This window comes from Budorcas taxicolor, chromosome 2, assembly GCF_023091745.1.
Source record: "Budorcas taxicolor isolate Tak-1 chromosome 2, Takin1.1, whole genome shotgun sequence".
NCBI classification, from domain to species: Eukaryota; Metazoa; Chordata; class Mammalia; order Artiodactyla; family Bovidae; genus Budorcas; species Budorcas taxicolor.
In genome coordinates, this window is record NC_068911.1 from 81,585,791 (window position 1) to 81,599,615 (window position 13,825).

General features: G+C 45.0%; 1 protein-coding gene across 1 annotated transcript in view; it reads right to left on the reverse strand.

The window, feature by feature from the left end:
* Positions 1 to 13,825, reverse strand: part of TANC1 (tetratricopeptide repeat, ankyrin repeat and coiled-coil containing 1) — a 244,883-nt gene that overhangs the window by 62,174 nt on the left and 168,884 nt on the right. Inside the window, exons 6-7 of the mRNA XM_052657219.1 lie at positions 12,229 to 12,359; positions 11,019 to 11,205 (exon numbers count right to left, since the gene is read on the reverse strand). Of these exons, the coding sequence (XP_052513179.1) occupies positions 11,019 to 11,205; positions 12,229 to 12,359 (318 nt within the window). The remainder of the gene's footprint in view (positions 1 to 11,018; positions 11,206 to 12,228; positions 12,360 to 13,825) is intronic.

Consider the following 13,825-nt stretch of genomic DNA (forward strand, 5'->3'; position numbering starts at 1 on the left):
ATTTCCTTCTCCAGGGGATCTTCCTGGTGCAGGCTCCTGTGTCCGTGGGGTCACAAAGAGTCGGACACGACTGAGTGACTTCACTTTCACTTTTCACTCATGCACTCGGCTGTACCACCTCCAAAGCACTTTCAAATCATGTTAAGACACATACATGATCACCACAACATGTGAGAAGATGTGGAAAGGCTGAGAACCATCAACACTACTTTATAGATATGGAGACACACTGGGGAAAACTAACCAAATTCACACATACACAAGTTAGTGGTATTTCCATTACCTTCTGACTGCACATGCTGTGTGTATTAAAACTCCCTTTGCCTTGCACAGTTCTCATCATGTAAAAGGAGTTCTGTAAAAGTTATCAGTGGCTATATCGTAAAGTAATTAGCCTCCAATTAAAATAAACTAATTAATTTTAAAAAAGAAGTATTTGTGGCTAAAAAGTATTTTGCAGTTCATGAAACCTGCCTTGTTAAAAATAGCCCCCGGGCAGCGGCTAGTGGAAAAAGGCCAGTCATGAGGGAGCCAGGAGGGAGAGTCAGGGAGGCTGGGAGGCTGCCTGGAAGGTGGGGGAAGCAGAGACAGGGACCTACTCGGTCATTAAACATTGTGCTCTATATGGCACTGCAATAAAGCAATTCCCTCCTTCTCCTTCCCAGCCTTCCCCTCATCCCCTCTTTGCCTACTGAAGGTTCTTTCTATGTTAATGTTCACTTAAAATAGAATTTAAAAAATAAACAGTAAAGTTCAGGGTCCAAAAAGCAGTCTGGTGGGATCTAAATCAAGTTGTAGGTTTAAAAGAACACCAGGAAATAATCTGACTATGGCATCAGTCCAGAATTGTTTAGGAACTAAAGGCCACTGGTATCAAACGTATACATAGGCAGAGTTGAATTCTCTCTCTGAGCTCTGGAAAAGACAAGAGGTGAAAAATGCAAGGGGCATGGGTTCAAACTCTGGCTTCTCAACTTTTTAAGAACCCACAAGAGGCTCTCTCTGGGTCCACTACTAGGAATGGGCACATTTTTGTCTTTACCTTCCAGACATAATCTTGTATGTTTGTGTTTCTCTCATTACACTGGCTGCAAGTCCTGAGTAAAACTTTCTGCACACTTTAAAGCAAAATTAATAAAATCTTATCAACCTGACTCCTGATCTCATCTTTTCTCTCACTTTTTCCCCAACTCATGTTGCAGTTGTTGCTTAATCGCTAAATTGTGTCCCATTCTTTGGAACCCCATGGACTGTAGCCCGCCAGGCTCCTCTGTCTATGGGATTTTCCAGGCAGGAATACTGGAGCGAGTTGCCATCTCCTCCTCCAGGGGATCTTCCAGACACAGGGACTGAAACCTGCATCTCTTGCCTTGGCAGGATAATTGTTTACTGCTGAGTCACCAGGGAAGCCCTCCTCCACCCATACCTTCTTTGAAAAAGAAAAATCTCGATTTAGTAAATGCCTGTGAGCATTTCAAATCCACTAGGGAGGAATGGAATATAAATAAATAAGCATCCCTAGGAAATAAGAACAACAATAGTGGCTAACGTGAATATTATAATAGTGCTTACGGTACACAGGCCCTATTCTAAACCTCCGTCATATCTCACTCAGTACTTCTAACAGTCCCATGGGCAAGAAAGCCCTGGAACACCTGAACCCTCGCTGGGCTCCAGAATGATGCTCTGCACTGTTCCAATCACAAGATTAAAAAAACTTGTGCACACATCCCACATACACGTATTTATAAATTATGTTCATGGACTATACTAATTTATTATAATCTGAAACATATACAAAACCTTATATTTTGAAAAGATTTTTAAACACCCCCGAATTGAAAAAAAAATTTTAAGCATCTCATAGATTGTCCTGCATTCTCCATTTTCAAAGCCAGGGGTCTAGGAAGAGAGCCCTTTGTCTCTCCGCAGGTGGTGGAGAAAAATCAGATACAAGGGCATACGTCAGGTACCTCCTATATCATGAGAATGCTGTCCTCCCCCATTCAACTGAAGAAAAATAAAATACCACTAACAAAACCCAGACAAACATCTTTCTACTTCTATATCCAGTTTAATGGTTGAGAGGAAGAGTTTAACAGTTAAAATAAGGGACCAGTGAATTAAAGATCAAACGAAAAAGAAAGTGATTGGTTGCTTATGAAAGTCAGAGAAGAGAATAAGTGAATAAAAATGGAAAATCCAACTAGGGCAGACACCGCCTTCTTAGACCCAACCGGATGAAGATCACTAGCAACTCTGGGAGCGGAACACCGTCTAACTGAGATCAAGACAGGGAAAGATCAAGATGACAGGTCCGAGAAGCCACATGCCCACTCCCTGGTGCTGTGGACCCAACAGCAGCTTGCCCTCCTCTGCTGTGCACTCACACCTCGCACGCTCAGGCTGCCAGCCACACACTGGATCTCCCCTGGAGACACCGGGGAAGACTGCAAGGATGAACCCAGCCTGCAGGAAAAACCTCCCAGAAATGCCAGCCAGTGCTTCTCCCTCCGCCCCGCCCACACACTAACAAACCACAGGAACAAAGTCTGAGGCTCGTCCGCCTGGGTGACGTTTTCAACCCCCGCAGCCTGGCAGGCACAGCTTCCCGTGAAGGCACTCAGGCTGATGCGTGCTCACCTGGCAGGATGCAGGGAGGGGGCCCTGAGTTACCTCTAGCTCCACGGGGCTTTCTGGCTTCTCCTCCCGCCACTCTGCCTGGACAGCAGCACGAGGCTCCTCTGGACAGCCCTGTGGAACTGCCGAGGGTCCTGTGACAGGCAGGTCCCTGCTCCAAATCCCCGGCTCAGCGCCCACCGTGTTGCGCAAGGTGCTCTGCTGTGCCAGGCGGCTAGGCCGGGACTCGAGTCACAGCCATGTGGTCCCAGCAGTGCTCAGCCGGCCTCTGAGGCAGAGACACCTGAAGGGGCAGCTGGGGCAGGGCGCAGGGGAGGGCGGGCAGGCCACACCGGCCAGCCTCAGCCTCGCCCACTGGCTCCAGACTCTGTCTGAAAGGGCGGGTAGCAGCCTCCAGAAAGAAGCCTGCAGACCTGAACAACACTAAGTTTTTCGGCAATAGCACACATCACTGTGTACTAGTACAGCTACACAGACCCTCAGCACCAAAGGCCCAGACAACGGGACTTCTGATTTAGTCCACTGACTCCACAGAGTTCTAGACTCTTCCAGGAAAGAGCATAAGGCACTCACTATTAGTGGCTGGTATCATCCATGGGAAACACCTTCCCTTGCAGGGCACTGCCATGTCTTACACCCTTTCCAGCAGTTGACAACTTGCCTAAGTCTTCAATGGTAGGAGACCATTCTCTCCTTCCACAGCGAGACAAGTTTTAAAGCAGATACTGTAACTATCTCTATCGTCCCAGCACTCAACAAATGTGCTCCTGGTATGCAGTTGGTGCCCATAAATGCTTCAGACAAAACAGCCTGGAAACTCCAACCATGGTCTGAATACAAGTACAGTGGGCGCTTTGTTGATTCACATCACCACCAAGGACTTCTTTCCCATTAAGTGCCTTACTGAATAATATATGTAAAGGCAAATTCTCCTCCTTCACCCAAGAGATTAAAGAGCTTCTATAATTAAGGATGATTTTTTAAATTGCAGGCAGTGTAGCAAAATGAATATTAACACAGATCTGAAACACTCTAAATAGTTATTACCAAATCAATTTCAAAGCATTTCAATTTAGTAGCAAGCAGGGCAATACAGGTGTCAACAAAGCAGTATTAGCATAAAATCAAAAGGGCAGGATTTACAAGTTAAAAATGAAAATAAAGTACAATTAATTCCTCTTTGTGTGCCTCCTTCTGCATCTGATCACCTCCCCTGGGGCCCAAAGTTCAGGAAATGAAAGGGCTAACGCTTCCTCTGGCACTACTTTCATTTTACAAGCCTAGGAGAGCAGAGAAGAGAGATGCAGGAAGATAAAAGTCAGCCCACAGTCACTTTTCTTTATGTCTTAAGCAACTGGGCAGAAAAACAAATATTATCAAACTCTAGCAAGGATCAGCAGGATCGTAATCAAGTGTCGGTATTTCACCACAAGCCACTTGTGTAGGAGCAATGTTTCTGTGAAGATATTCCCCTGCCTAAATGTATACCTGCCTCCCCACTTCAAAGTGAGCAGGCGGGGGGGACAAATGTAAGCTTCCTCCCTCACCCCCTAAAGAAAGGGAAAGGCAGAGTCTGAGTTCTTGCTTCACCCTTTTCAAATTCTGAGCACTTAATCATCCTGAAAGCTATCTGGCCTGGTGGAATGTGGTGGCTCAGTTGTCGGGGGAGCAGGGCAGGAGGAGGTGGGGAGATGGTGGGGTGAGAGGTAAGATATGAGGTCAGGCCATCTTCCACGTGGGATGCCCTCCTCTCCCCTACCTTCACGGGGCTTAGTTCTAACACCGGCTCTCAACAAATCCAACACGCCACCAAAGTCATCTGGAGATTATAAGTGTCAGCAGGTAGAAGCAGATGGCAGAGAAAGCAAACGGAAGGAATGGTTAACTTCTAAAGGCCTCTCTCTCTGCCAGAATGCTTTAAACTGCTACCTGGAAATCCTTCTCCTCTATCATTAATCGATAGGAAGGATTTACTAACATTTTAAATCTTGTTAGGAAAACTGAGTTTTGTGTCTTTCTCTTCATCCAATATCCATCCTCTTTCTTTTGAAATTGCCCATTTCTATGAAATAAATACAAACATAAAATACTGATCATATGAACATACATAAAAATCAAAGAATATCTTTAAAGCAAATAGTGCTTTAAGTCATTATTTTCAGTGACTTTTTAAAATCAGACGGGTTTTACACAGATTCGAATGAATACACATACAGGCATATTATGCTTTACTGGATTTTGCAGAAACTGGTGTTTTTCAAACTGAAGCTATGTGGTAACCCTGCATTGAGTAAATCCAAGCATGCCATTTTTCCAACAGCATGTGCTCACTTCATATCTCTGGATCACATTTTGGTAACTCAAAATATTTCAAACCCTCTACCAGCAAAAAAGATAATAACTCGCTGAAGGCAAAGGTGATGGTCAGCATTTTTTAAGAATAAGGTATCTTTTAATGGATGGAGGAGCCTGGTAGGTTACAGTCCATGGGGTCGCAGAGAGTCGGACACGACTGAGCGACTTCACTTTCACTTTCAATTTAAGAACTTCTCATAAGCAGAAGTTCATAACAATGAACTTAATTTTATATTAACTTAATGTTATCTTAACTTAGAACATTTCAATTTTCACTATTATCAATATCAAAATAATTCTTTTTCATTAATGGAATAGTAAGTTCTAGCATTAAACCAGTGATATTAATAAATATTGTATTATGTAGATAAGTATAAACTCTGCAATTACACTAATAAATATAAAATTTCTGAGGTGACTAGAAACTTGGAAAGAGTTCAGGCATTAGCCATCTACACCCTGCTGTTGTTGTTCGGTGGCTCGGTCGTGTTCAACTCTTTGTGACCCCTCTGGACTGCAGCACGCCGGGCTTCCCTGTCTTTCACCACCTCCCGGAGCTTGCTCAGGCTCATGTCCATTGAGTTGCTGATGCCATCCAGCCGTCGCGTCCTCTGTCATCCCCTTCTTCTCCTGCCTTTAGCCTTTCCCAGAATCGGAGTCTTTTCTAATGGGTCGGCTCTTTGCATCAGGTGGCCAAAGTATTGGAACTTCGGCTTCGGCAACAGTCCTTCCAATGAACGTTCAGGATTGAGCTCCCTTTTGGTTATTACGAAAGTTATCTCAAACTGGTAGTAACACTTATTATGTTTTTAAAAGTCAACATGGTATGAATGGAGATTGTTAAAAATGAAAACGTACTGTGATGGAATAAAATAGTATATCAAAAAAAAAAAAAAGAATAAGGTATCTTTTAATAAAGGTATGTACCTTTTCTTAAGTAAAATGCTATAGTACGGCGTAAACAACTTTTACACTCATTACGAAACCAAAAAGAGTTCTGTGACTTGTCTTATTGCGACACTCGCTCTACCATGGCAGATTGGAATCAAGCCTGCAATATTCCCAAGGTCAGCCCGTACCTCACTTTTTTCTAAGCTGGGGTTCATAGTCTATGACTTTCCATTTGTAACAGTTGGAAGCCAGTTATATTCAAGAGAGTGTCACTAAGAAAAAAATGTTCTTACAGTCATGGAGGAAATACCTTTAAAAGCAACTTCTTTATAAAGTCTTCCTTTTCAAAGCAAGTAATTGAAAAGCTGCTTCAAGTGAATGAGTACAGCTGGTGACACATTTAGAGGTTCTCACATTGCAGATTTGAAAATCAGACACTAACTTCTAGGTAATGTCAATAATTTTAATATGTTAAGAATAAGGAAATTTACCTTAGGGACAATAAAAAGATATTGTAGGGAATTCAGTTAATCTCATCTAGCTTAGACAGTATTTCTACATGACAGAATTATTAAGCTCCTGAAGCAGTTTATGTTGGGAGAACCTGAGGTCCTGAAATAGGATAAAGTGAAACTGCACAACACAATGAAGGTGGAATGGGAGGTGGGGAGGGCTCTGCTAAGCCTTGGCCTCCAGTTTGCTGCTGTTTAGTTGCTAAGTCATGTCCGACTCTTTTGCAAACATGGACTACAGCCCGCCAGGCTCCTCTGTCCATGAGATTTCCCAGGCAAGAATACTGGAGGGGGGTGCCATTCCCTTCTCCCGGGGATCTCAGAGACCGGAGATGTTGTTGCTGTTAAGCCACTAAGTTGTCTGACTCTTTGCGACCCCATGGACTGCAACATGCCAGGCTTCCCTGTTCTTCAGCAACAATCTCCTGGAGTTGACTCAAACTCATGTCCATTGAGTTGGTGATGCCATCCAACCATCTCATCCTCTGTCGTCCCCTTCTCCTCCTGCCCTCAATCTTTCCCAGCATCAGGGTCTTTTCCAAGAGACAGGAAGGGGTCCAATAAATTCCTCTACTGGTCATTAGCTTGCCCTTTCTCCTACTAAGCAGTTCCAAAAAGAAATTCTCTTCATCTGCAATGTATCAAAACCAGTAGAAACAGAACCCAGGCCGGGCACCCTGTGGCGGCCTGAGAAGGCTGTCTGGGCATGTGGGAACACAAGTTTCCCTTCAGAGCATCTGTTGGTCAAAAATATTTACACTGAATAGTATCAGCATGACTGAAGCTGGCTTAAGTAAGGGGGAGGTTTGGGAATTTTTAAGGATGGCTTAGCACTGTTAGAAGCTTCCTCTAAATAAACTGTGCTAATACTATACAGGGAACTCAGGTCTGAGCCCTGGATGGGGGCCTGCAACCTCTGCAAAGCTTGGAATGCCATGACAGCTGCGCACGCGCCGCCAGCCCACCCCCAAGCCTCTGCTGTTCTAGCCTGAGCTCCACAGACTGAGTCTTAAACGACTTCAAATGGAAGATTCAGTGGAAAGCCCCTTCCGCCCTTCTCCCGGCCCTGTGTAACTTGGAACATGAATCTTAACCAGCCTGTTTGACAAGCAGCTGCCGGGCCTCCCAAAGCAGGAAGCCAAGATATCTCGCCTTCGTCTCTGCCCACTGGGATTGCTGTGTTCTTGAATATCTCACTCTGTTGAACAGTTAAGGTGCCCAATAGGTTGTCATTCCCAGGCTACACCTTATAAAGACAGACAAGCTCTTCACGCTCCACCCCCAGCAATCACCAAACCACAACTGAGTCACAGATGCCTGCTCCCAGAGAGGCGACAGAACCTGCACACCCTGTTATCAATTCAGGAGGAAGCGGTTTCCTCCTCTGGCCCAGCCACGCCCACCTTTTCAAAGAGCTGCGGCTAGGTCTGCTGGAGAGGAAAAGTTTTTTCCCCTTCTCCCTGTCACACCTCCAATGTGTCCCTGGCAACAGGCTCTAATTCTGCAGGTCAGAAGGACAGAGAACAGAGGAAGCTTGTCACCAGCACAGCGTCTCTCCCTCTCAGCCACCTACAGCCCCGGCTCCCTAAAGGAGCTCAGGGAACCAGGCAGGAAGCACAAACTCCCGGAGCTGAAAGAAGGACTTAGGCACCACCTCCCACTTCCTCCTACTTTCATCTCAATCGTCACCATTTTTCATGTTCAGCTGAGTTAAGAGAACATGTTGACCTGAGTCAAGGAATTAAAGACATTCTCAATGATACGAAATGAGTTGCTTAACGACAAGACACAACTTACAGTACAGATGGCATGAAAAGGCTTGACGACGCCGACTGGGAATGGGAATCCCACACAGCTTCTTTAGAAACCAATGAACCATTCCCTCCTTCAGTGAAACTTGAGAGTAGCCATAATTCTCTTTCCTTAATTTCTCATTCCCAACACCATGCTAGGAGCCCAGGAGATAGTGGGAATAAGATAGATGAGACCCCCTAACCATGCAGAAAGTGAAAGTCGCTCAGTTGTATCCAACTCTTTGTGACCCCATGGATTTTATGGTCCATGGAACTCTCTAGGCCAAAATACTGGAGGTAACAGTAAATAACGAAACAAGAATAAGTAGACTGAAAATATTGAGGAATACGGACAGCACATTATAAAGGCACTAACCATTCTGGGTTCAGCAGGGACTATATTAAATCAAGTACTAATTGAGAGCCTTCACAGTCCTGCAATTCAATCATTCAATGATAATACAAAAAACAGACCAGCAACTTTTCCTCTTTAGGACACCTTTAAAACTGCAGCAATATCTCTTAATGAGAAAGAGAAAGAGGCAGGGTATAAACATGGGTCGTTTTCTGTCATTGAAAAGTCTTCTGTCAAAACAAGAAACTGGCTTGGTCGTAACCAGAGGCTGCGATGTCAATGCCACAATACAGAATGAAGAGAAAAAAGCTATTAAAAAAAATAAAAAACTAGGACTTCTCTGGCGGTGCACTGGATAAGAATCTGCCTGCCAATGCAGAGAAAACAGGTTCAATCTCTGGTCTGGGAAGATTCCACACGCTGTGAAGCAACTGAACCCACGCAGCATAACTACTGAACTGGTGCCTCAGAGCCTGCGAGTCGCAGCTGCCTGTGCTGCAACTGTGCGAGCCTGTGTGCCCAGAGCAACAAGAGAGACCACTGCAGTGAGAAGCCTGCACACCACAGTGAAGAGCAGCCCCCAACTGTCGCACCGAGAGAAGGCCTATGTGAAGCAAGGAAGACCCAGCGCAGTCAAACAGAAATAACTTTTTAAAAGACCTGTAGACTGAAGCGACTTAGCAGCAGCAGCAGCACTGGCCAATTTCCTGAAAGAAGACAAACTCTGAGGAGGAAAAGTTACTGCAGAAGAGCTAAGGACACTGTAAAGAAAGTCATCTGGCTATCACAGAGTCAATAGCAGAGATCCATCAGTGGGGGACACTTCAGAGACAGACGGGACCTGAAAACAGTAGTAACCCTGGGAAAAATTCATTAGACAAAATAGCAGGTTGGGGAAGCAGAGCTAAAAGAGAAAAGGAAATTGGAAGAATAAGCTCACTGGAAGGGCTTGAAGTGGAGTGAAGAGAATTCACACCTGCTACAAAAACCAGTCACATGAAACTTCCAGAACGAGCTAGTCTGCAGAGACAGAAAGTAGATGACCCGGTGAGTAGGTCTGGTGTATGCAGGGAAATGAGGTATGACTTCTAAGAGTACAGAGTTCCTTTTTGAAGTGGTAAAAATATTCCAAAATCAGATTGTGGTGATGGTTGCACAATTCTGAATAAACACAAGCCACTCAAAGGTTTAAACGGATGAATACTGTGGCATGGAAATTATATCTCAAGGAGACAATTAAAAATGAAACAAAACCCATTGAAAATCCTGATCCAAGAGAAAACTGAGGCAACAGGCTTGCCTTCCTCTTGCTGCGGAGCCCCTCACAAGAGCTGTTAAGGGGGCGACACCAAGAACTTCATAACCCAGTCCAGGTATCTCACGTATCTTCTGAGGCAATCTCCAAAATACAAACTGGATGAACCTGCAGTTTGGTTTTTCAAATTACACATGAAAGAAATTGCAGGTGACTGAAGAAAACAAAGAGCTCAAATGTCACTGCATTTGGTTACATATTAACGTGGAAGGAAGTGGGGTTCCTTCCAATAATAAAACATAAAATATCCCTCAAAAACATGTGCATCACTCAGCAGCAGGGAAAGGGCTGAGCTGCCGGAGGGCACCAGTGTCAGACAGCAGCATGGCCTGAGAGCAGGGGAAGCCCGAACAGCCCACCCCCAAGGCACCAGGCTGTAGACCAGGACACACAGCCGCCCCGGCCCACCTGCAGAAATGCAAACGCATTCCTTCTGGGATGGGGGGTAAAAACAGGGGCTCTTAAATTCCCCGGTTGATTCTGTTGTGCACCTGGGACTAAGAAACGACTGAACTCATCAGAAGCCTTACTTGCGATTTCCTTAAAAGAAGTATGCCAAGAACTCAATTAAACATTCACGTCACCTAGCCAACCAGCCTAAGAGTCACGACTGTACTCTGCGACTCCAGACAATCAGCTCAGCACGTCCACATGTACTTCGCAGGCGTGGATGTGGGTGTTGGGGGGGCTGGCTACTTAGAAACTCCAGGCCTCCAGACAGTGGTCAGACGCCATTAGAAGAAACGAAAGAACAAATACATGGGCATAAGTGGGAAGATCAGTGACCTTGAGATCCGGCTGGGAAGACTTCTCAATATGCAGGGACTCCATTGTCCTGTGGTGTGTCCTATGCAGACCCAATACCCATCAAGTGGATTAGTGACAAGGGAAGATATTTTTAATGTCATAGGCCAGACCTGATGTGGAAAATTTTTTACCACATGAGTCCAGGGTTATCAAATAAACACGAGGGAACATAAAAGCCAATGTTTCAACTGCTCAGCTGGCCGTGGAAGTGCTATCTGCAAAGGACAGGGTAGTCCGGGCAGGCTGACCTTCACAGACCGCACACGCTAAAACCCTCGTAAGAAGAGCCTGGTGAATGCTCTGGCTGAAATGCATGGAGCCGTCACATGACCGAGCAGAGAGCGTCTTACCTATAATTCCACTGTCCTTGCTTTCCAGGGTGGAACTAGGGCTGCTAACGGTCTCACAGGGACTTTTGTTGGCTGCCGTCTTGCTGACACAGCTGTTCAAGGTTGAGCAGGGGCTGTCGGTGCTGGGAGAGGCGGTGCTGCTTGTAAGAGTGGAGCAAGGGCTGATGCCTTGGCTCAGGGCTGTGCACTGCAAGATGAGCGGAAGCAGGGGTTAGCGTGTCCACACACCCCTTTGTAGCCTCATGGTTTTAGCATTGAAAACAAACAGGAAAATGGAAAACAGGTTTTCTTTTTTACAATCCAGGGATCTTAGTATATACGGTCTTCCAAAATTTAAAAGAGAAATCTCCCTAGTTCTGTTTGCCTCCCTGTGATCTTTTTTCTTAAGAGGGCAGTCTTGGAAATAATTTAGTGGGAACGAACATTTGTAAAGCAGAAGCAGCAAACAGGCAGACTTCCTTTCATTTAAACTCTGCAGAAGACAAATGGGTTCTTTGACCTCTGTGTGGAAAATCTGGGAACTCTGGTTTTGTAATGTATCACGAGCACCACAACCTGATTCAATTTTTGGAAGATTTATGGGCTCTGCGATCCAGGGAAGGAGACTGGTGGCCACTGCGCTCTCAATCAACGCCTGACACCCTCGCGGAGACCCTCGAAGGGGCAGAGGCTCTGGCCCCTCGTTGCTATTCAGAAGTACACTTCTCATCTCGGATGTGGCAGGCTACCGCTCCCTAGGAAGGGGAGTGCTCTTCCGAAGATGAACCTTTTGATCTTATTTTATTTTGTTTCCATTCATCTCCTATAAATCTTTTCCTCACCTCACTGACCCTCCAAAGTCTCAACCAATTAAAAAAAAAAAAGCACAGGAAGGTGCATACCAAAGCAGCTGGATGAAAAGAATGGAGCTATCAAGATAAAAGCAGCATCATTCCTAAGGAATTCTCTCCGCCACTTCAGTTCAGTTACTCTTCTCTGGGTGGTGACCAAAAGGGTAATGTGGACATTTCTGTAAGGTCTGCACCCTCTGTTTCTCCCCATCCCTACTACAAAGGTTCACAAACAAGCTGCTGAAATGAATGTCAATACACAATGGCCCAGACTCATCTGGTCTGAACAACAACTTCCCCACTCAGGGAGGAGGCAAGACAATTATGCCGTCTTCATCCTCCAAGCAGATATGACATGCAGTATCTTCCTCGGGCATTACCATGGTTTCATTTTTTTCTTCAATGGTTATATGTGTGGCACTTGGGATCCCTTCTCCCAGTAAAAATCCCAGCCTTGTCAACAGTTCTTGAGCTGCCGGCGAACAGCTCGGTTCATTATCGGCCTTTGCTTCTGGAACAAAGAAAGAAAACAATGAAGACACCCCTCTCGGGAATTTCAGTATCGCATCTGGAGGACTTGGCATTACAGCTGCTTGTCTGGTGCTTTTGTGTATTTTTATAAAAGGCACAAAGTTTGACAGTGGGCTGCCTGTCCCCTAGCAATACATTCTAATTAAGAGACTGTGACAGGTTAAGAAAATAGTGAAAGGGAAAAACCAAATGCACAGGGTGAAACTCTTGACCCGAATCCAAAGGTACAGTATCATTATCTGATAGCAAGTCCTATTTCCATGTCATGAGAAATGGGTATCTGAGACACCAAAGGCAGAAAAGGCCTACTCTTCATCTTATTCTTGAAGGGCACCATGTGTCCAATGCCCACAGAAGGCTGAAATAAAGGAAAACCCAAGTGGCATGCTGGCAGAGGCACTTGGACGCTGGGAGGAAACTGAAATGCAAGCTCTCATTAAGCAAGGCAGGGGCACAACCATGCCAATCTGTGCACACTCCTTAGGAGTGCAAGGCAAAACCAGGATTCAAACCCAAGGGTCAGTCATCAGGGATCCATGCTGAAACAAAGATCTTAAGTCCCAGTAAACTGTGCCCCAAGAGACAGGACCCAGGAGTACACCCTGCTGTCCATGAGGAGACGTAGAAAACCTGGATGTGCTTTCAGCACACTCCATAGCCATGCTGGAAGCATGTTTCACCTGACAGTCACAGGGCATGTGTGGAAGCCATGCCTTCCTCTGGTCTCCTTAAGGTTGGTCATCGTGCTTTGTGCACTCAAGAGAACTTCATTGTTGGATTTAAGTGTTGAGCTGTAGGTTAATCTTGTATCCAAACTCTAAGGGGACTTAATGATGGTCGACAAGATGATATTCACTTCATTCCAACACCTCTCTTACAGTTTTAAGCCAGCCCAGCTTCCATCAGGGAACGAAATAATGTATAAAGCAACTGTGCTTACACAGTTAGAACTTAAGAACAACAAGCAATCTGTAACAGTCATTCATCTTCATGTTTTGTTGCTTTTTGTTAATTTTCTAGGTACCTAGATCCATACATTCATGAACCAAAGTTCCCTGGATGTGGAATCTGCAGATAATGGGTAATAGGTTATAGAAACATAAAATGAGGAAAAATAAAATCTGAAATATTACCTGTGACACAGTATCATCACCAAAGTTCAATGCTAACTTTGCCTTTTGTAAGAAAATACAAAAGACAATATAAGCAGAGCTGAGAAAGACCATCTTTATTATTCTCACCCACATTATCAGTTTTGCTAAGTCATGCTTGCAGGATGGTAGCTACAAGGGAAGTTCAATTAGTTGTATCCTCAAGGAAGGAAAAGTACCCCCCGCCCTTGCCTGCTCTCAAAAGCTCCCAATGTTTAGGGTGAGAACAGCTGTTTCCCAGCCTGGATGTTTTTCATTTGCTGTAGCATACTGCAGGGGTAAAATTAATCAAGAC